Source organism: Aythya marila (genome assembly GCF_965140915.1).
Source record: "Aythya marila genome assembly, contig: HAP1_HAP1_SCAFFOLD_203, whole genome shotgun sequence".
Classification (NCBI taxonomy): domain Eukaryota; kingdom Metazoa; phylum Chordata; class Aves; order Anseriformes; family Anatidae; genus Aythya; species Aythya marila.
The window spans coordinates 67,130-88,281 of NW_028136816.1; the positions used below are offsets into that span (position 1 = coordinate 67,130).

The window sequence follows — 21,152 nt, forward strand, 5'->3', positions numbered from 1 at the left end:
TGCTGGCGCTGCAGCGTCCTGGCCCCGCTGGCCTGGGGACAGAGCCTGTCCTGGGGCCGCACGGCACGGGGCTCCCCACTCGGAGTCTCCGGCAGCAGCCGCGCTCTGCGGGGAGGTGGCGCCGCTGCTCCTTGCCCCCCTGCAGCCCCCGGGCTTCGCGCTCTCTTGCTGGGTGCCGTGGTGCTGTTGATCGCCAGCTGCTGCCCGCTGCTGCCTGCTTCCCTGCTGCTGCCAGCCACCGTGCTGCTGCCACCCGTCTTCCCCTGGCACGGTCTCTTGCGGCCTTGGCCAGCCTGGCCCAGCAGCGTCTTCCTCTCCTTGCCGGGGGGGTTCTCTGTCGTCGGCCTCCTGTGCTGGCAGCTCTGCGCTGTCCCGGGGGTGCTGCTGGGCGCAGGGCGCTTGGCCCCCCGCTTGGTGCCGGTGGACGCAGGGGCAGGCGGGGGGCTCTTGAGGGGACCCAGGGGGCGTTTGGGCAGGGGTCTCCTATGGTCAGTGCGGCCCTTGGGGTTGGGGCGTTTCTTGGGGGAACTCGGGGGGGATTTGGGCTGGGGTCTACTAAGGGCACTGGGGACCTTGGGGTTGGGGCGGGTCTTGAGGGAACACTGGGGGGGTTGGGGCAGGGGTCTACTAAGGGCACTGAGGAGCTGGGTGTCAGGGAGGCTCCTGGGGGGACTCAGGGGTGGACTGGGTAGGGGGCTCCTAAGCGCACTGGGCAGGGGACTGGCTGCAGGGCTGAGCGGGGGGCTCACTGCTGGCACGACGGGGGACTGCAGCGACAGCCCACCCTCAAGCTTCTCGGGGCGCAGCCCAGGGGTTGAGGGGACCTCACCGAGGGCTCCTGTGGCTTCCAGTCCCTGCGTGCTCGGCTCCTCGATGTCCTCGCAGAGGTCGGGCAGCTGCGAGAGGAAGCGGCTGAGGGCAGGACTGCTGGGCAAATCGGGGAAGGCGTCCTGGGGCTCCACGGCATCGAGCCAGCTGAGCAGCTCCTCCATGCCGGGGATGGGGATGTCCAGGTCGGCCAGGAGCTCGTCCTGCATGTGCTGCAGCTGCTGGCTGTCCCCTGCCAGCTCTGGAAAGGCCTCGGCAAAGGCATCAGGGCCCAGCTCGGGCAGCTGCGGGGGCTCCTCAGGCACCTGCGGGGCTGTCGCCGCTGAGGACGAAGCAAGAAAATCCCCCAAGACGGGCGATGTCAGCTTTCCCATGGCCCCTGGGTGTGGGGCGCCCAGCGGCCGGCTGTGCCAGCCCCAAACTCACCGTCAGGCGTCGCCGTCTGGGTGCTGGCGGTCCTTGGAGCCTGGGCAGGCTTGGGGGCAGTGGGGCCGGGCAGCGGGGGCCCCTGGTCCTCGCTGAGCCCCACGGCGTGCAAGCAGGGCTCCGGCAGCTGCCCCCGGCTGCTGCTCAGGGTGCGGGGCGTGGGGAGCGCCTGCCCCCGCAGCGGAGGCCCCGGGACGAGGGGTGGCGGGGGGTTGCGCTGGGCGGGGGCCTGCAACAGGCAGGTGCCTGCGGGGTGCAGGAGCTCCCCATGGAGCACGGCCCTGGGCCCCAGCCCCAGCGCATGGTGGGGTACCAGTGTCCCCGTCACCATGGGCTGTCCCCACTGATGGACGGGGGCACAGGGAGGAGCGGTGTGGGGGAGCTGCCCCCCGGCGGGGAGCTGCACCAGCTGCAGCTGGTGCCCCATGCTTGGGAGCTGCACCAGCTGCAGGTTTTGCCCCACAGCGGGGAGCTGCACCAGCTGCAGCTGGTGCCCCACGGCGGGGAGCTGCCCCACAGCAGGGAGCTGCCCCCCGGCGGGGAGCTGCCCAAGCTGCAGGTGGTGCCCCTGGGCTGGGAGGTGCCCCCCAGGTGGCAGCTGCACCCCGGCGGGGAGCTGCAGCACCTGCCCCTGGACCCCCGGCACCATGTGCCAGACGGTGGCCTGGGGCAGCGCGGAGGGGAGGGTGGGTACCTGCGGGGGCTGCAAGGGCAGCGCCGTCGCTCCGGGGAGGGAGGGCAGCAGCCAGGCAGCCACCGTTGGCGGCACGGCTGGGACGACGAAGGGGGAGTTTTGCGTCTGCGCAAGCCGCGGAAGCCGTCTGGGGAAACCCTCTGTGGGAAAAAGGGCGCTGGGCTGAGCTCTGGGGCGCTGGGCTCGCCAGCAGGGCCGCAGCCCCGGGAGGAGCGGGAGCCGGCTGCTGGACCTGCCATGGTGGCTGGAGAGTGGGGCGGTTGCTTGGGGAACCCGGGCAACGGGGGTTCCGTCCCAGCGGCTCACCAGCCCCTCGCCGACATCTGAACTGACTGGAGAAGGCGGCTTCCAAAGTCCTCCCATTAAACGGACTACATTTGAATTCTATGCTAAAATTGGTGAGCTGTACAGAATAGTAGGACCAAGCTACCTGCTTTGATAGCAAACGGTTGACCTTAGGTAAGTTACAGTCATATGAAGGTTTGACTGGACGGCATCCTTGGTTTACTAGTGATCAAAGCTGACCAAATCCTAGCCACAGAACAGAAGCGTTCACTAACTTGCTAGAGAGAGCACTTAGGAATGCAGGAATTTAACTGCTTTAATGCTGCTCTTTCTCTCACGTATCTGCAATTTCCTTAAATCACAAATTGTCACTAGCTATCCTTGTTCATTTATTCAAAGGAACATGATTCCGGTTTAAAAGGCACTCTAACAAGTCCTCCGTTGCTCCTAGTCTGTCCCTAGCTTCTTTAAGAGGTTCAATACAGTAGAAAATTAAAAATAATAAACCAGCAAATAATTAACGTGTGGAAGTGGTCTTTTTTCAGATTAGATTCCACCATTCAGAAAATCCTGCTTAAGAGACATTTTTTCTTTGCTTTGAAAGACTGACCTTCCCCAAAAGGAAACTAATTAGTATCTTCAGGCTTGACGAAATACTTGAATTCCTCAATTTAACAGAATTGCTTTGCACAGCCCTCCTATCCTGCTTACCTTGCAAGCAGTGTATCCAAGTGGGGCGGGTACTGCTGTATTTATCAACGAACATCTCTTTCACGTATATAGCCCAGGGATCCCCATGCCCCGCACTTGTGTAATGCATGCAAGACGTTGACTTTCTTCCTCTACTTTGGACTGGTTTAGAGAGAACGAGTTCGCCATCTGCTGGCCAGAGAATTCACTGAAGCCCGAAGAGCAGTAGAGCAGAGGCATTTTCTTCTGTGCTCTTCCTGATTTTTCAGCTAGAAGAGATACTTCCAGTCTAGTACAATCAGGATTCTTTTGACATTAGTATCGTAAAAAGTCCATTTTTGCAACACTGGAATTTGAAAGACCTCCGTTCAGTCCCTAATTTTGTTCTTGATAATGGGACAGATTGCATGAATGCAAAACCATTTGCCTTTAACCTCTTTATTTCAGGCCTTCTTTCCTAGTGGCCATTCAAAACTGGGAAAAAAATAGTCTACCAAGTGGGGTTTTTTTTTGATTTGATAATAAATCTGCAGACTGTTAAGTCATCAAGCACTTCAAGACTGTTTGAAATAATCTCGAGATTAATATAAAAGGAATTCCTCACACACGCTGCGGCCGCTTACCTTTAGTATAGTCGTTGGATGCGATGGAGCAGTATTTCTTGCTTTCGCCTGCACTGGAAGTCTTCCCTTCCTTGTAAGGTTGTTTACTGCTCTCACTTCTGCATTATTCACATGAAGAGCCATCTGGAGGATGGGATTCTTCCTTCTTCTCCCGCGTTATCTTCTGGAAACGAGGATCTAAGTGTTCCAAGGAGCCTTTTGCTTTCCTGGTGTTTCTCCTTTTTCTTCTTTTTCTTCTCCTTTTTCTTCTTTTTCTTACGCTTGCGATTGGCATTGTCAAAGCGGAGCGCACAGAAACACAAATCATGAAGTCTGAAAGAAACATGCAAGTTAAAAAGGGAAAAAAAGATGTGGCACTTGTTGCCTATATGAAACCTGATTTATTTTACCACAGGTGATGATTTGCAGCATGTCAGCTATTTTGTGGTGCTTTGTGCACACGCAACTTACTTTAGATGCAGCAAACTTAAGCCGTCAGATTGAAGGACCATAGGTCCTGGTTTGTACACAGATCATTAACAACGGCTAGCTCTGGAATACGTGCAAGCAGAAAAAATCTTTTAACCTAATCTGGAATGGTGTACGGATGTGATTCGAACTATGTGGTCCAAAGCTAGTGCTCTGACACAATTCAGCAAGAGCTTTCCTGTCTTCACTGATCAACCTAACAACATGATCCCCAGCCAGCTGGTGCTATCTAAAGAACTTAGAAACCACCAGGAAAAAAAAAAAAAAAAAAAAAAAAAAAAAAAGGAAGACATGAGAAGCACCCAGAAAAGAATTAGGATAAAAAATGCGGAGTATGCTGGAATCCTTGCTTACTTGGAATCCTTCTCTCCATCTTTATCCTTAGACTTCTTTTTCTTCCAGAACTTGTGATATTTTTGCATTTTTTTCACCACCTACAAGCTCCTTTTCTATCTTTCTGTCTTTCCTTTCTATTTCACTTTCACTACCTTCTGCACGGGTATATTTTCTTTTTCTGTTTCCTTCTGTTTCAGTTTTCTGGCGACAGTTCTCCAAATGAGCTGACACAGGTGGAAGCGCATGTCTTTCACGAGAATGTCTTCTGGAATGTTGCTGAGGTACCGAGCAACGATGCAAGTCTGCTCGGGGTGTGCCAAAGCGATGTACATCTTCCTCTCTCAAGAGGGAACCGTGAGGCCATCCGCTTTTGTAATGATAATGCTTATGTGACCTGCTGTAGTAAGTTGCAGTCGATCTGTCAAAGGCTGAATCGCCGTGAGAGAACTTTCTCTCTCTACTGTCTCCTGTCGCATGAGGTGAATAGTAATCCTTGTAATAGCCACATCTTTCCCATCTCCGTGCTTCGTCTCGATAGTATCTTTCTCTGCTCCAACTTCTTTCCCCTTTGGATCGGTAGTACCTATTGCTACCTTGTTCTGATCTTCCTCCGCTGCCAGATCTGTACTTTGAATATTTGACTGCTCTTCTGCCATTCTCAGGGCTGTTTCTTTCACGAGGGAAAGATCTGTACCTGCTTCCCTCCCAGTACTCCTGCTTGTGACTCTTTTGCTCAACAAATTCCACGCTCTGAGAACACCTCCTCTTGCTGGAAGGACCTGCTTTTTGACTCTCCTTCTCTTCACTAGGAGCATGTTCCCTCTTGCTTCGGTAATGCTCTTTCTCAGTGGTTTTAGTCTTGTCCTTTGTATCTTGGCGTCTATCTGCAATAGCTAAGGAAGAAAGATTGTTAGAGCTACATTCAGTGTCAGACTCGAGAGAGGAAGTTTGCCGCAATTTCTCACCAGGCTCAGAAGAGTCTTTGCCGTACAAAACATTTTCTTTTGAAATGAGGTCACGTTCTTTTGATCTTCTTGGTTTCTCCTTGTCTCCACGGTCATCACATTGGTACTGGGCGAGGTATTCATCATTCCCAGGAGATTTCGGAGGTTCCGCAACACTGCATAAAATAAAAACCCATTTCTCACTTCTGCTGAAGGACGTGAATATTAAGAGTAAAACCTTCCAACGTCGAGCAAACAAACAAAAACCTCCGGACTACAGGAACGCTCGCAAAGATATGCCATTTAGAAACCTCTCCTGTGATTAGGACACCTTCTTCAGCTCCCAGAGAAAGTGCTTTTTCCCCTCTTGCTTCTGAAGCCATTGCACTAAAAAAGCAAACGCATCTGTCTCCTTCCACCTGCTGCTCTGAGAAAAAAGGCATAGGGGCGAGCGGGGAACAGCCAGTGTTTCTCCAGACAGTGGAGAAAAATGGAAAAAACATTCTATAAAGGAACACAAGTTCTCCTTGAGGCACCAACCTGCATCAGAGTGATATGCTCAGTGCTGATCATTAGTTCTGTTCGTGACACTGGACACACAGTATGGAATTGTACTAATTTAAATCCTTCCATTAAATACTATTAGTAGACAGATAAAACTGTAACGAACTTCCATAAAGTCTTGTCTTAATCAGACTGTGCTCATTTTACCTCATTTCCTCTGACAAGCTGTTCAGCTGGCTGGCTCTGAAGGACTCCGTGATGACTTCTCGATTGACTGAAGGCATAGCTCCAGGCATCTGCAATTAAAACGCACAAGTCAGCAGACAAAAAAATACTATTTGTAGTAGTACTGAGGACTAGTCTTGTCAGAATGTCTCCATTAAATGGTAAGCAAGACCGCTGTCAGTTGTATGCATTATCTACACTTCAAAGATAACCCCAACTCACCCCCCAAAATCTACTTTATGAAACTTAGGAATTTTTATCTCAGCTGAGCTTAAGTTGACAAGTTCTAATGTAAGCTCAGGTCTGCAAATTCTAAGGGGATAATACCACAAAGCCTTACGATCACATGTGTGCTGTGTTTTCTCAGTATTTCACCTGAATTAGGAACACAATAAACACTCCCGAATACATCGTAGGTGAGAAATTCTCGATGGAGCAAATCTATGTTTCAAGCAATCCATTTGTTTTAGAAAAGAACATCTCAGAAGGTTTAACAGGTTCAACTCGGCAAGTGGAATCATCAAGTTTCAGTCCGTTTTCTTTAGATTCATTAACTAACCTAATAGCACCATTTAGTGAATCTGTTTTTGGCAGCTCATGCTGGGATCTTCCTTTGTCAGCATTCTGACAGGAAGAATCGGAATGCTGCAATGTACGGACTACCTTTCCAACCAAAATTCCATTAGAGGACATTGCATTGCATTTCAAATTCCTTTGAAATAAGCCCTTTGACTCCTCCTCAGATTTTCCTGAAGATTCTGCACCATAAGGGACTGTGTTATCAGAGCTGAGTTTAGGATTTTCATTCACTGTTGGCTCCACAAAAATTTCATCAGAAACTTTTTTGTTTGTTTGCATTTGCTTCATTTGCATTACCGAATTTGTAATTGTGGATGAAGGAACAGCCTGGTAGAGATCTTCATCCTCCACAGCACTGCTAAGAAAGTCAGGCTGTGACACAGTCTGACGAGCAGGCAATTTATTGTGAATACTGATGGTGATCTTCTGTTTTCTTGACGTATCAGTCATTGAAGGCCTGGTAATTGCCTGGTTTTGAACACAGGCCATTGGTGGTGCTGAAGATGGCCTTTTTAGGGTGACACCAGTGGTCTTTGTGTCCTCTTTTATGGATCCATTTCCATTTAAACGGCTTGAATTCTGTATTTAAAAAGAAGAAATTGCAAGATGGATTAACGCAAACACTGCATGTAACATTTTGAAACACAAAACTCTCCTACTGAGTGTTTCTACAAATGGTCTTAACACCTAAAAAGATGCTTAAAACCAAACAAAAAACCCCACACCAAACCCCAAACCCACTAGCAGTTTGGTGCCGTTATCTGCCCTCCCGCTTCCCTGAATTACCTTAATCATATGAGGAAGAAGTCGTGGTCCCAGAAATCCAGCCTGCTTACTATTAGCCCCCTGCTGACCAGGAGGGAATGAACAGGGATAAGATGGTGCTGGCAAGTAAAACGCACGTTCTCCAAGTGTCAAATCATAGCGCCTTCAGAAAAGAGCAGTGATCGTAGTTTAGTTTTTCTTTCAGCCTACTCTTGGATTAAATCCCATCCTATCATTTTAGAGGAACAGCTCATACGATATGGAAGCCTTCTCTACAGAAGGCTTCGCCAAGACTACAGACTGAAAAGTAGAGAACAGTCTTCCTACTAAGACTATCACTTGCAGAGCAATAATTCATTCTTACACCACAGATGACCTTCATTTCTCTCCTTCTCTAAAGTAGCCAGCTACAGATAACACATAGATAGCAATTTACACAAGTGCTGCAGTTTAAGGCCAAGCAACAAAAGATAATAAACGACACAGAGAATTTCAGGTTAGACAGAACTGAATTAGACAAATAATAATCTTCTCCTGGGATAGCAAGAAAAACACTTGCAAAACAGAAAAATATCAATAACAGGAAAGTAAATCTCTTCTGAACACAATTTAAGATTTGTTATTACCTGATATAAAAAAGTATGTAAGCTTGCTGACCAAGAACTCTTTTAATGTCAGTACGCACTACTTTAGCATCATTCATCTGATACCAAAGTCCATTACCAGCCTGCAAATAAAGACAATGATTTCTTTAGGTGAATTGCACGTTTTCCAATTGAAATCACGGATAGGAACAAAATACACACATGTCAAATAAAAATATAATGAAATCTTTTTCCCTAGAAACAGTAGCTGCTAGTCATGCTTTAATTGGTTTGCCAGCACAACCTTTACCCTGTTAGAAATGCTGTTGACTTCTACCTTTACATAGCATATATAGTGTCCTGAGTGACAGCTGACACCGTGATGTACCAGCACCGCATATAAGGCATAGAGCAGTGGTTCTCCCATTGACTGCGACATGTAGGCTCTCAGGTCCAAATACTCCGGATATTTCACCTCCTAAAGAGACATCAAGAAGATAGAAAAATTATCCCAGAGTACTTCGTGGACTAGCCAGAGAAAAACACTTCCAAAAAACACAGACTAGAATTGATTTCTAGAATATATTTCTCGAATATATTTCTTGATTCACTACAAATAAGTCTTCCCATAAACAACGGTTAAGACTAGAAGTTGCAGAGAACTGTTTCCTGATGAATCAGCCTTCTCAGAGGAAAGCATATGCTTCTTGTCAAGCGGGAACTTTATTGATATTAAGAGAAAGAATAAGCCATAGTCGTTAGTCTACAATTATTGTCTGAAAATATTAACAACTTTCAGCTTTGGGGGATGTCCCATTACACAATGATATAGTTGCATTACAGTGGTAAATATACCTTGTTGATCTTTCCACCTGTGAAATCTGCAAATCTTTTCAGTGATATTGTGAGAACCTTGGAAGAACGGTGTATGGTAAACCTCTTGGATGCAGGAACCATCTTTTTACACCTTAAAACCAAGCAGAGATAAGTGTTTGAAGGCATCTTCTTTTTTCGCCCCCAAAACAAACTCCTTTTAATGTCTCACGCATGCCTATGCTATTTGAATGATATTTACTTGCATAATAGGTTGGTCTTTTTTCTTTTCATAAACCCATGCACTGCGTGTCAGGTTTGTTAATACACAGAAGAAGGTCAATTTTCCCAACAACTCAGAGCATAGCGGGAACAGGAATCTCTCACAAAAGGGTATGACCAGGTTGGATGGCAAGGTACCATTTCTTGGTCTACAAAAGTGGCTATTTGAACTCCAATCCTGGATACATTCTTTCAGCTTTCAAGGGAAATACAAATACTGAAAGCGGAACGAGAGAGCCTTGGTCCCCAGGGCTAGAAATTGCAAATAATCTCCAACATAGGTCGACTATCAACATCAAAAATACAACAGAAGCACATGGTCATTCTACAGGAGGGAGACATTTAACAGTAGGAAGTCTTCATGTACTGAGCTTGTCTGGAAAGACACTGAAACCATCTGCCATCCTTTGAAACAAAATAGTTCAGTTTGACACATTGCCCGCTCCAAGGTAGGACCTACGGTGTAAGCAGTGAAAATTAGCCACTAGCCCAGAGAACAACGGAAACTGGGCAGTTTACATCAAGAAAAGTACTGTCGAGAGCTAATAAATAGAAAGAACAAAAGTAGCTCTTTTTGAATTCTGATGGCAAAATACAAGCCAGAGAATTGCAAACCCATAGGGAATGCCTATGAACAAGACTTCCCCCCTCCAAGGAAACAAAAATCCAAGTCTTTTATAAACTTCCACAAAACTTGTAAGTAGATCCAAAGTTTAGAGGTAGTCCAACAGAGTCATGCAACATAGAAAACTGACATCTAGGATTAAGACCTAATTCGTCAAAATCTTACTCGCTACATTTATAGCAATTCTCTCCATCCAGCTCTTCAGGTTTCACAAAGAGTTCCAGAGCTCTGCTAACAGACGAAACCGCCTAGAGCAGCGAGAAAGAAAAGCGCAAAGTCACCGTAATTCAGAATTCCAGAGACATACTAGTAGTTTATAAGAGAATCTTACTAACATACTCAAGCGATCTACTAGGAGCACTGTGAAGAAGGAGGCAGAAAGAGCATGCTCAGCATTGACCTCACCTGGAAGGCATTTGACTTTGGAACAAATACTTTTCCAGTAGCCTAGACAGCATCTACAGTGTGCTTTGTCATCAATACTGGGGACAAATTCATCAGTCTAACAATTAGATGTATATTGAGGTAGAACAACAAAGAAGTATGACAGCATTATAATTTTTGCAGAAAGAGAATTCTTTCCCCTTAAACCCAATGCAAATGTGGAGACTATTTACATGGGTTCCACGGAAGGACAAAGTCCAATCCACTTCCTTAGCACCACCAAGCTCTTACGTTTTAACATTATATGTGGTTTGGTTTTTTAAGTTAAACAAGTTTAATTTAGAAAGTTATGCATGTACTTAAACATCATGAATTATATTTAGAAAACATCTTACCTTTATATCCAAAGTGATATCAAGAAATGCCTCATACGTATCCGAAACTGCTTTGCAATTCAAGCACTTCACTGGAAACAAAATATAAATGCTTAACATTATGTGAAGGAGACTAACTGTCCAAATTCAAGTTGTTGACAGATACTACTTTAGACAAACTACAGACTGCTTTACTACCGACAAAAGACACAGATCAGTTCTAAGGACAGGAATATTTTTTCAAGTACCTCTCGATCTTAGAAATCCTCCAAATATTTGATGAATGATGGTGGTAGCTTGAGAAGATCTGTCCAATCTGGAAATAAATTATAATCAGACCTCAGAAGATTTAAGGCACAGAATTAACTCTTCAAAGAGTTTGATGAAAACCAAGGATGATGTAGACTTGCGTTGCTGATAGTAAATAAGGCACTAAAAGGTGCTAGAGATCATTTCTGAGAGTAAATAAAGGACTAGAAGGTGCTAGAGAATGTATGAAAGTGAACTTGTTTATGCTTACTCGGTGCTTCCGTTCAAGCACGCTTCCTGCATAGCATCAACAGTATAGCGCAAGAACTCGTGTGCGTCTTCTTGACTGCCAAAACGGAAATGTTGTCCTATTCCTAAATAAGAAGATGATAGTATTGACCTCATTTAAAAATGAAATCATTCTTGTATTTCTAAAATCTCTCTTCATTGGAGTGTTAAAACCACTTAGACACATCAAATAATTATTTGAAGATTACAAGCTATCGAAAAGAAACACATCTGAAGCCACTTACGACTGAGATTACTGATAACATGCGTAGGCTCGATGGCATCAACAGTGCAACGCAGGGCCTGGTTAATGTGAGTCTCCATCGTGCACATCATGCAAAAATCTTGTTCACGACCTGAAGAGTGAAAGAGCAAAGCATCCCAGTCCAGCGAAATATCCAGAACTACAAACATCTAAGTACAATTTAAACTATAGATACAATATCCACTCTCCTTGCTACATTCTATTCTCCCAAGATGCCAATGTCCCAACAGTCTTGTAACATTTCATTTCACACAACTTGACAGAAGAAAAATATCCACTAAGCCTGTATTCAAATGCATGTTGTGATGAGAAATCTAAAAGACTACTGCAAAGTCGCAGTTGTAAAGGCTGACAGGAATGTGAACTCCACAGGCTGCAAAATGTATTACTCTCTAAAATTACTACCAAATGCATTACTGTCCAATGCACTTCATTATTCCCATGAAGCAATAAATAATCCTTTAATAAACAAACAAACAAACAAACAAACAAATAACTAACTAAATAAATAAAACATGGTGCATTAATTGCACTCCATATGCTATTCGGAGCCCACTGCTAATACAGTGCTCAAAGCCAGCTGCTACAGGTAAAATCAGGCAAATAAGCTTATCTCACAGAATCACTGCTGTTCTTTCACCTTCAGAGCTATCCAACAGATTCAAAATACTGTTAGAAAGTACTCACATGACTGGCTGTGCTCAAGAGAAAGCATGTAATTGGCAAGTGGGGGTGTGTAGGTCAAACACTGTAGAGTAGCATTAAGAAAACATGTGTTGCCAAGATTGTACAGGCCAACTCCAACACTTTGTGTTTCTCGCCAATCCATACAAATCTTCTCAGGTGGAAAAAGAATGCTCTGTGGCGGAGCAATTCCATCATTAACGACTGCAAGAAAGTTAAATTTAAAAAGAGATCTTGTTTGTTTGTTTCGAAGAAAGGTATTTAAAAAAATACTATTCTGCAGGAGCACCTAGAGGAGCTAGCTACAATCCAAACCAGAAAAACTTATTGCAGACAGCTTTAATACCACCAAATTCAAATTGGCTGGTCAACACAATGTTTTGGGGAAAAAAAAAACAAAAACAAAAACAACTTTAGTCAACCATTTTAATTTTTCTAAGGCAAGGCTAACTGCCATTCTGTTTGTAGCACCTAATGCCAAGTTCCTCTCCATCTATAATCTTTAACCTGATTAACTCAACTACTGTTTTTTTCCTTATTATAACTTAAACCACAAACTTAGACTTGAAATTATACGGTAAAAACGTAAAAACTAGGAACTAGGAATGACGGTACCCCTACAGATACCAGATTTTTTCCTGAGCAATGTTATCCTTCAAAAAACCTGTGAAAAATGGAAGCTGTGAATAGCAACAATCAAACACTTTTCTCTGCAAAACAGAAAAGACATGGAGGAATCTGTGCATTACAAAAAGCTCCCCGTATTTCTCTGTTGACTGTAAATATATCAAAATTAATTTCTGTAACATCAGTCACTTCAGTTGCCTTAGGGGATTCGCTTTTGAAGTCTTTCTTCACAGTAGTCCCCTTCTCTATCAGTGCAACAAGTAAGAACTGCATTTTCTACTTTTGCTTTGAAGACAATGGAGGCAGGATAGAACGCACACTTACTTAGATCTCTTGGGGCAAAAGCCTTAGATTTTTCAGATGATCTACAGTAAATAGCACCTCCACGTCCTTGGGCCACAGAGACTTGGCTTGAATCTTCTGCAGGCACTATCCGGCCCCAGTTGGCGGTGCGTGACATCAGTATTTTAGGACTTGGTTTCTTGGATTTGCCAGACCGCCTTGAAGAGGGCTTTTTAGGCTTTGAAGATTTGGGCTTCTTAGCTACGGTCATTGTTCACATCTGCGACAGAGACAGAAGTTCTGGTTGACGTAAGACTATCAAGAAGCACTCCAAGAAGAAAAGAGTAACAGAAGTCCTGTCACTTAATCTCAAAGAAACAGCCTTAAGAACTAAATCGCTGGTATGAATGATTTAAAAAGAATCCCCAAACTAAACACACAAAGTGAAAATTTCCATCTAAACTCTATCAGTATTACTTTTCGCTTCTGCAGAACTAGTGGCTGATGCCATTTCTTTCCCTTCCGTAGGATTTTAATCCATTACAACTCTGGAGTCTTTTTAATATAAAAATGTAGAAGACATTCTCTGAGGGGAATCAGTTATTTATTGATTTCCGGAGTTGCGCAATTATCTGTTAATTAGCACCTATGATCTAATAGATAATTGTTGCAATTATCTATTGCTGGCATTAGTAACGGAACACTATTACTTCACTGCCTGCGTTTTTCTGTTTCGTCTGCACAAAGGTACCCAGAACTCACTGCTACTTTTCTTCTGTCTTTCCAGGGCTCGCCCTCTACCTCACTGTCTACTGCACCAGTCATGAGGGGTTTGTTGTGATTCTATAATGAGCCTAGCTTTTAAATACACCTTTCATGGGCGTCACTTGGTGATAGCAAGTTAATCTGTGAGGGCTCCTCAGTCTACATCATGCGGTCGCTTTTTCCAGGTGAAAAAGCGGAGCTGTAAGTGGCAGTACACCAAAGCCCTGGCATGCTGAGATCCAAGAGGAGAGATGTTTGGCCCTCCTTTTCACTCCTGGGAACCATATACCTCAAAACCCACAGAGGATGGGCTATATCTCAGAGAAATCTTCGGAAAGGAGAGCATGAAGAGCATGTTTGCAAATTCATTTCTCCCTGGGCTTCTTCTGCTTCTCCAAGAAAGACGAGTTTGAATATAACTTTGGCAGCAGTACTTCTGGTGTTTTACTCCTACCACATTTAAAACTCCTACGACAAACTGAAAAGTTAGACTAAAAAGCAGCTCTTTCCGTTCTCCTTTCTAAAGTTGCACGCTTTCCTCATGCAAAACAACAGGGGAATGTAAGCTAGAAACGGAAATGCTGAATGTAAAACAAAACAAAACAAACCTCAGCCCTCCAGGACAAAAGCCAATAACTGCTACAAAGTCCTTTTTAAAATGCTGATTAGGTTTCAAGGTGATACCGCTTTAAATAAGCGTAGTTGTGTGTCCATAGGCAGAAGCTGAATAATGACAGGATGAACTTCTATACTTCATGTTTTGTTACTGTCTTACTGTAGCACACAGGGACTTGTTACCTTTAGGGAAACCACTAACCTCATGGAGGGTTTAAAACATAAGCTAGTTTGTTATACCAAAATGACGGAGAGAACAAAGCATAAAGTGCTTTCAGATTTCTAGCACGCCTTGATTGCTGTCCATTAAACTTCAGACACGTTAAACAAAACACAGTAAATAAGAAAACTCCTAGTCCCACAGCTGGCAAATTGTGTGCAGAGGTTGTAATTAGAACTTTTTTGCCTTGACGTTTTACATTTAAAATTGATTTTAAATCCATTCTATACACACTTTCCATTCCTGAAAAAACAATACGCAAACCTGACAAATGCATTTACATGAGAAATGAAGTCGTCCTTGTCCGATTGGAAGACTAAGGTGACAGCTCCTGGGCTCAGGGATAAGCTCCGATCTTCACCAGTGACAGCTCCTTTTTTAGGATTGAAAGGGAAAATGTTTCAGCAACACATTGGAAACATCCATTTCTCATTTGGAGATGACGTCTCTCTGGCAAGGTAGTAGAAAAACTGTAAATACCGATAGAGCTTCCTCTCCCGATGTTCCATATACATACCGATGCTGTTCCTACACCTACGCTCTGAGCATAAATTTATGTTGACATGAGTGACAAGAGAGGGTGTTACTCCTCTCTTTGTTTGCCTTGAGAGACACACCTCTTGTCCATTGAAAAGTAAATTCAAGATTCCAGATCACTTAAGACAGTTGCTATCCCCCCATTCAGAGTTCTGCAGCAGCACTCTTCAGATGTGTTTAGCAGTCTCTTTAGAAAATGTTATCACTTAGGACCTGCTTCTCAGTAGGTCCACGTTTGGCCTCCGCTTAGCAGAGAGTCAATCCCAGCTTAAGCTTTCGTACAAGAGCCCCTTCACGAAACGGAGTTGAACCCTGACATAACTGAGTTGAACCTTTAACCTTGAAGCTTCCTTAAAGAAGAAAGCAGCACCCAGGCCAGGAAATAGAAATTAATCGTCACTTTACCCTGAAACGCAGTGGGCTATTCTGTGCTGGCAGGATTGCTGCCGGGCTGGCCGACGAGGCGGCGGGCAGCTCCCCGGGGCCACAGGGCCTGGCGCAGGGAGCCGCCGGGGGTCTCCAAGGTCCGGGAACAGCGGCAACAGCGGCAACAGCAGGGACAGAGGGGACAGCAGCGACAGCAGCAGCCACCTCAGCCGGGGCCGTCTCCACAACCGCCACAACGGCCTCGGAACGCCGCCGAACTCGGAGCTCCAGCGTGACGCCTTGTGAACCTGGCCGCGCTGCTCATGGCTAAAACCAGAGCGTTTCCTCCGGCGTGTGTTTACTGTCGGTGCCGGATCGGCCCTCACCCCGAGCTCTCCCTGCCGGGAGGGCTTTGGGGTTGGGGTTTCCCTCCCGCCGCCGCCGCGGGCAGGCCCCGCGCGCAAGGGGTCCGCGCTGGGGAGCAGCATCTCACCCACGGCGAGAGACCGAGGGCACGACATGAAAAAGCCCCGACACGAAAAAGCCACGACATGCGGCCGAGGCGGCGGGGAGACGGCTCTGAGGGAGCTGCCACTTCGCCCCGCCGTCCTCCCCTCCCGGGCCGCCCCGCCGAGCCCCGTGCGCCTCAGGTGCTGCGCTGAGGGGGTGGCTGGCTACTGAGACAGCTGCCCAGGGCACTGCTCATGGCACCGAGCCTGACGGAGGTCAACAAGTGTTGAACAATGCTCTCAGACATCGGGTCTCACTTTGGGGTGGTCCTGTGTGGAGCCACGAGTTGGACTTGGTGATTATTGGGAGTCCTTTCCACCTTGGGATGTTCTCTGATTCTAGGTCAGCAATCCAGTAGCTGATGAGAAGTGTGGAGTCATTCAAAGGGAAGAGAGAGCACAACACTTCTCGTTTGCAGAAGCGGCTATTTGGTAACCAAACCGACGATTCCTCTGCTTCTAGAGCAACTAACAGCAGGGATCCGCTTTACAATAGAGGGAAAAGAGTCGTTGGCATGTCATGTGAAGTAACCTTCAAATCCCAGAGGATGATTTTGTTGGAACTTTATTCAGCTGAAAACACAGAAGCCTTGCTTTTGCTTGTGTTAGTTACAGCTCCAGTTTACTTTGGTTGGGAGGGAAGGCATTCCAGGCTAATGTGCTGTACCTGTTCCTTCAGCTCATTGTCCATAAACGGAGGAGCAAACGAAATCAGTTTAATCTCCATTAAATGCAGCAGACAAAGCGGAGTAGAGGGCGATCTAGCACTTAATTTTTCCTGTAAGCAGGAAACCCAGAACTCAACAACACTTTTCAAATCTTGTCCTGCAGTAAATGACCAGCTGAGTGAAGCTTGCATTTAGAGGATGTGCTCCTCCAGTAGACGGAAATAGCTTTTCCTCTTCACAAGTGCAACTGAGTGGTGGACTGGCAGCTACGTGGTTAACTAGTTGTGCCAAAGGGGTTGTGTTGAATGCACAGAAAAATATGCAGGAATAAATAAACAGCAGAGGGTTGTCTGTAGTCATGACACTGAGTACAGATGTTGTCTGCAGGTTCGTGCAGAGTGCACCGCGCCAATAAGCACCCAGAGTCGGAATGCACACGAAGGTCTTTTAATTATATAATTACTTATAGAACTCTGCAGAGTCAGGCACTTGGCCATCTTTCGCAAAGCAAGCACACCTCTGACTCGAATCACCGTCATTTATACACAGGAAACTTGTGAAAACTCTCTCTTTGGCTCCTTTGGATTGGTTATTACAGCTCACCTAACTTATCTCCACTGAGCTTGTGCATTACAGAGGAATACCGGGGGGGAGGGGGAACAGGAGAGGGGGGACACACACCGAATCCCACATTAGCATAGATTAGCATTTTGACAGGTGTGATTTTTAATGTGCTAATGACCCTTAATGAGAAAAAGGTTACTATAGGTCAGTCTGGAGCTGGTGTTCTCCTTCCTGTTTTTTCCCTTTTAGCCCTTCTCTTCCTTGCTTCTGCTAGCTCAAGGCTACCTGTCTCTCTCCTTCTTTATTTTCTCAGCTAAAAGACTGCACAAGCTACACGCCTCCCTATTTGCTTCAACATTTCCTTGGTTTTGTTTTTGTTTTTTTCCCAGCTTTGGGACGACACAGGTGTGGTTTGATATTTGCCAGTATAGCTAAAACTCACGCCAGTCTGCTCACGCACAGTAAGTAGTAAGATTTAAGGACTGGTTTCATCGGCTTCTTCCATACTAACATCCTTCTTATGTTTTAGATATGCTGTAGTTAAATCAACACTAAGTTACTACTTGTGGAGTAATCGCCTTAAGCGACTAGGCATCATAAGCACACCTCCATCCCAAAAGCTACCCGCCTCCAAGGTGCAACCACCCCTCACTGAGCACGCCCTCGGAATTTCTCACAGTCTGTACCTTTAAACGCAAGTGAGATCATTTCTACCAAGCACAACCAAGATATGCATGACTAGAGTCACTCAAGCTCCACCTTAAAGATAGAAAATAATACCAATTGCTTTAAGAGAAAGGGGATGTTAGGGAAGATACTATCAGGAAGGATTCCTTCTGACATCACTCGACAGGCTGAGCCTCTCACTCCCCCACCCCCACTCCATTGGGACGCCGTGGGGTAAGATCTGAACGCTTGCTTATACCAGGCGTCTCTGTGGAATCTTAGAAATCTCTAGAGTTTTGATGCTTTTTAATGTCTTAATACCTAGGCTGTGTACCTGTGCATTTCATGCATGCTAGCTTGCTTTTGCAGACAGTGAATTTATCACTGACAATCCAAAGAACCTGTGTACCTGTCGCCGTAAGAAATTGCACTTAATTGCATTCTTCCTAGCTGTGAGAGTTCTCCTTGAATGCGACTACAGCGAGGCCGTACTGCGTTGTTGGTGAATCCGTGACCGTGATAGTTCAGCACCCTGAATCCGACGGGACCCATGACGGTCAATCGGCTACACCCCTTAACGCGACACTACTAGACGAAGAAGATGACAGGGCTTGCATGCACTGCATTAGGCTTTGCATGTGAAAACACCCCCAAATAATTTCACGTACATTTAACGTTTTTAAAGGGAAAAAAACAGGAAGGTGTAGTCTCTCTGTAAGCTACAGCCCTACATAGTTAAGGCATCAGCATTCATTCCTTTGCTTGATAGCAAAGTATGAACATACAGAAGAGTTAAATATTTTCTTTGCATTCTTAAAGGCGATTTTTCAGACTTGGGCTTCAGTTGTTGGAGTTGAAGAGATCAGTAGACATCCTTACTTTTACGTTAAGACCAAAATCTTTATCTAAGATTGTGTTATCGAACGCAACTAAACTCCCACCCCCACATGTTTTTTTTTGTAACTTCGCAATGATCTTGCTGCAGTCCCACTCTGATGGTCTTTCAATAACATGCAAACTGCCGTGGCAGATTCTGTTACAGTGCTTTTCTATTGACAGTGTGCCTAACACTCAAGGTAAAGCCCCTCATTTCGCAGTGGGGACATAAAGTGTTTCTTTGGACCCTGCTGCTTCTGTTAGTACTCATTTTTTCACAAACTTGTTGAACCTGAGCCGTGCCTACTGAGCCAACGAATGCTTTGATGACACAGTATTTTGTCAAAGCAGTTTTGCTTCTTGGAGCTACAGAAGCAGCTCTGGCTACGTGATAGCGAATTGTGCTGCATTGGCAAAACCAGACTTAGCTACAGACTTACAACACTTGCTAACTCGATCTATTTCAAATCTCATTTTAACTTTAAAGGACAATCAGTTTTGTGGCTCCTGTCTTACTAATTTGCCTTGTTTTGCATGGAAGGGCAGCCTGTGAATGTTTTGCTTTATTGCATGCTTCAAAAAAAGGCTGAGGAAGAGACTGGAGGAACCTTTTCTATTCTATGGACTTTCCCCCGAGAGTGTGGAATTGCAGGCTACTTGGATGAATGTTCCAATGTGAGTAAGGGAGCAGACCTCAGCCAAAGGAGGTGGAATCCTTGCTTAATAGTAAGTATCAGTGTGGGGACATCTTTGCTTAACGGGAGCCATTTAAACTCTTCATAGAAACAAAATAAGCTGGACATCTTATGCTTGGAAAGGAGTATGGTTACACAGCGGCTAACATAATGACTTGAGTCTTCTGCTCTGCAACTTCAGGTTTTGTTTTCAAGCAGTGCATACATCAGTTTAAGCTTTGGACAAGGAGATTTGCAATGCAAATAGTGATAAACCAGAATCAGCGGCGCTGACGAGTGTAATGGTGAAATGCAGCAAATCAAGTATTCCTGGAGAAATGTGAGATTACAAAACTAGTAAGCCATGAAGCACTTTTGTTGTTGTTATTGGTTGTTTTTTAAATCAATTCTTATATGCTGAAATAGCACCTTCAAGAAAATCTGTTTATCTAGCCAGGTAACGGTGTCTCCCTGTAAACAGGAAGGAAATGCCAGGAGCAGCCATACCTCTTTGCTGTCAAAATAAAGAGCAAGTCGAGGCCAACATCATGCCATAGTGCAAAGGCTTGCTAAGAAAGATCATTCTAAGAGGTCTGCAAGAAAAGATGACTTACTTTGTCATAAGTTTGTCAAATAGAATGGACGAGTTAGTAGTCGAGTACCGACTGTGTCCGACTCTACAGCTGCGGCGCAGCTCCAAGTCCCTGTTTTCTCCGTGGACTCGTCTCACAGTTTTTGCACCAGCTCTACTCCTCAATGTTCTGGTGACTGAAACGCAGAAACAAAGGATTTTGAAACAGTGAAGATGGGATTCTCCTTATTTCACCGTTGCTCTTGTAAAATGGAAACAGACAGACAAAAAAGGCACCCTGAAGTGGATTGAGCTTTCTTTACATTTCAGGTCAGAAGTTGGTGTCACAACCACTGCATTCCACTAATTTATCGCTCTGCACGTTTAAACTGTCTACTTAAAACTGGGACCTGTAGGGAAATTTTTAAAGAGACTGAAAGCTAGCCAGACAAAAACAAACGTGCAACTTTTGTTCCATGCAGGAGGGAAATCTACTCCACTTATTTCTGTCTTGGAAAAGTGAGAACAATCAACACCTTTCTCTAAGGTGTTTTCACTCCATTCATGTCAAACTGTATCTAACAGTGCTCAAAACAAACACTAGGACATTGCAAGCCTCTTCCTAAGAGGTGTATGTTTGATTACTCTGTTTATGCATGCAGCACTTCCATTTCCTGCATTAGGATCTAACAGCTCAAGGAGGGAAGAATCGTTTCAAGAGAAACACCCAAACACCACATAACTCAAACTCGTGCTTTTTAGAAAAAAGCCTGCCCATTGTTTGCCATACAGCACCCTTTGGCACAGGTTGGTTGCTTGCACTGTCATTAAAAGAGCCAAGAGGACAAGGGGAAGGGAAGAGCTACACCGCTGTGCTGCTAGGATCACAGCTAAGGTTTACTTTTGTGCTTGCCAGCTATAAAACTGAGTTTGAACTTACCAAGTATCGATTTACTTTGCACAATTAGAACAGTTTGCTTTGTGCCTACCAAGCTGCAATTCACACTGCTCCCTCCCCAAGGAATTCATAAAATCTCCTATTTGCACCTACCTCTCTTCACAGAAAAGTCACTGAGGAGTGAATTCAGCTGACTACAGAAGGCTTTGGGGCCAAATGAAAGCCATGGAGTGACCAAGTGCCATCCTCTTCAGTAACCTGCGCAAATAGGTATCCCGGGGACTTACAGCCACTTACCTGTGCTATATTCTTTTTTTCGTTCCAATTTTGGCTTTCTCAACTGCCTACATTAAGAAAGAGGACACGGCAGAGAAGGGATAAAAGACTTGTTGTATTAGA

General features: G+C 45.3%; 3 protein-coding genes across 3 annotated transcripts in view; all 3 read right to left on the bottom strand.

The window, feature by feature from the left end:
• Positions 1 to 4,364: 4,364 nt before the first annotated feature.
• Positions 4,365 to 6,434, bottom strand: LOC309891442 (uncharacterized protein; the record flags this gene model as incomplete). Its single annotated transcript, XM_082785811.1, is given in 3 exon segments — positions 4,365 to 4,439; positions 4,441 to 5,020; positions 6,421 to 6,434. Coding segments are annotated over 3 exon segments (669 nt in total).
• Positions 6,435 to 6,464: 30 nt separating this feature from the next.
• On the bottom strand, positions 6,465 to 13,095 carry LOC309891440 (ubiquitin carboxyl-terminal hydrolase 42-like; the record flags this gene model as incomplete). The annotated part of the gene is made up of 12 exons (XM_082785809.1): positions 6,465 to 7,181; positions 7,389 to 7,530; positions 7,994 to 8,094; positions 8,289 to 8,429; positions 8,807 to 8,918; positions 9,837 to 9,919; positions 10,451 to 10,521; positions 10,678 to 10,745; positions 10,950 to 11,052; positions 11,212 to 11,322; positions 11,919 to 12,119; positions 12,867 to 13,095. The coding sequence occupies 12 exons, from the start codon at positions 13,093 to 13,095 to the stop codon at positions 6,465 to 6,467; spliced, it is 2,079 nt and encodes a 692-aa protein (XP_082641935.1).
• Positions 13,096 to 13,098: 3 nt separating this feature from the next.
• LOC309891441 (ubiquitin carboxyl-terminal hydrolase 42-like) overlaps positions 13,099 to 21,152 on the bottom strand; it is a gene marked incomplete at both ends in the record, with an annotated part of 156,321 nt that continues 148,267 nt past the window's right edge. Inside the window, one exon of the mRNA XM_082785810.1 lies at positions 13,099 to 13,104. Coding sequence (XP_082641936.1) covers positions 13,099 to 13,104 — 6 coding nt within the window. The remainder of the gene's footprint in view (positions 13,105 to 21,152) is intronic.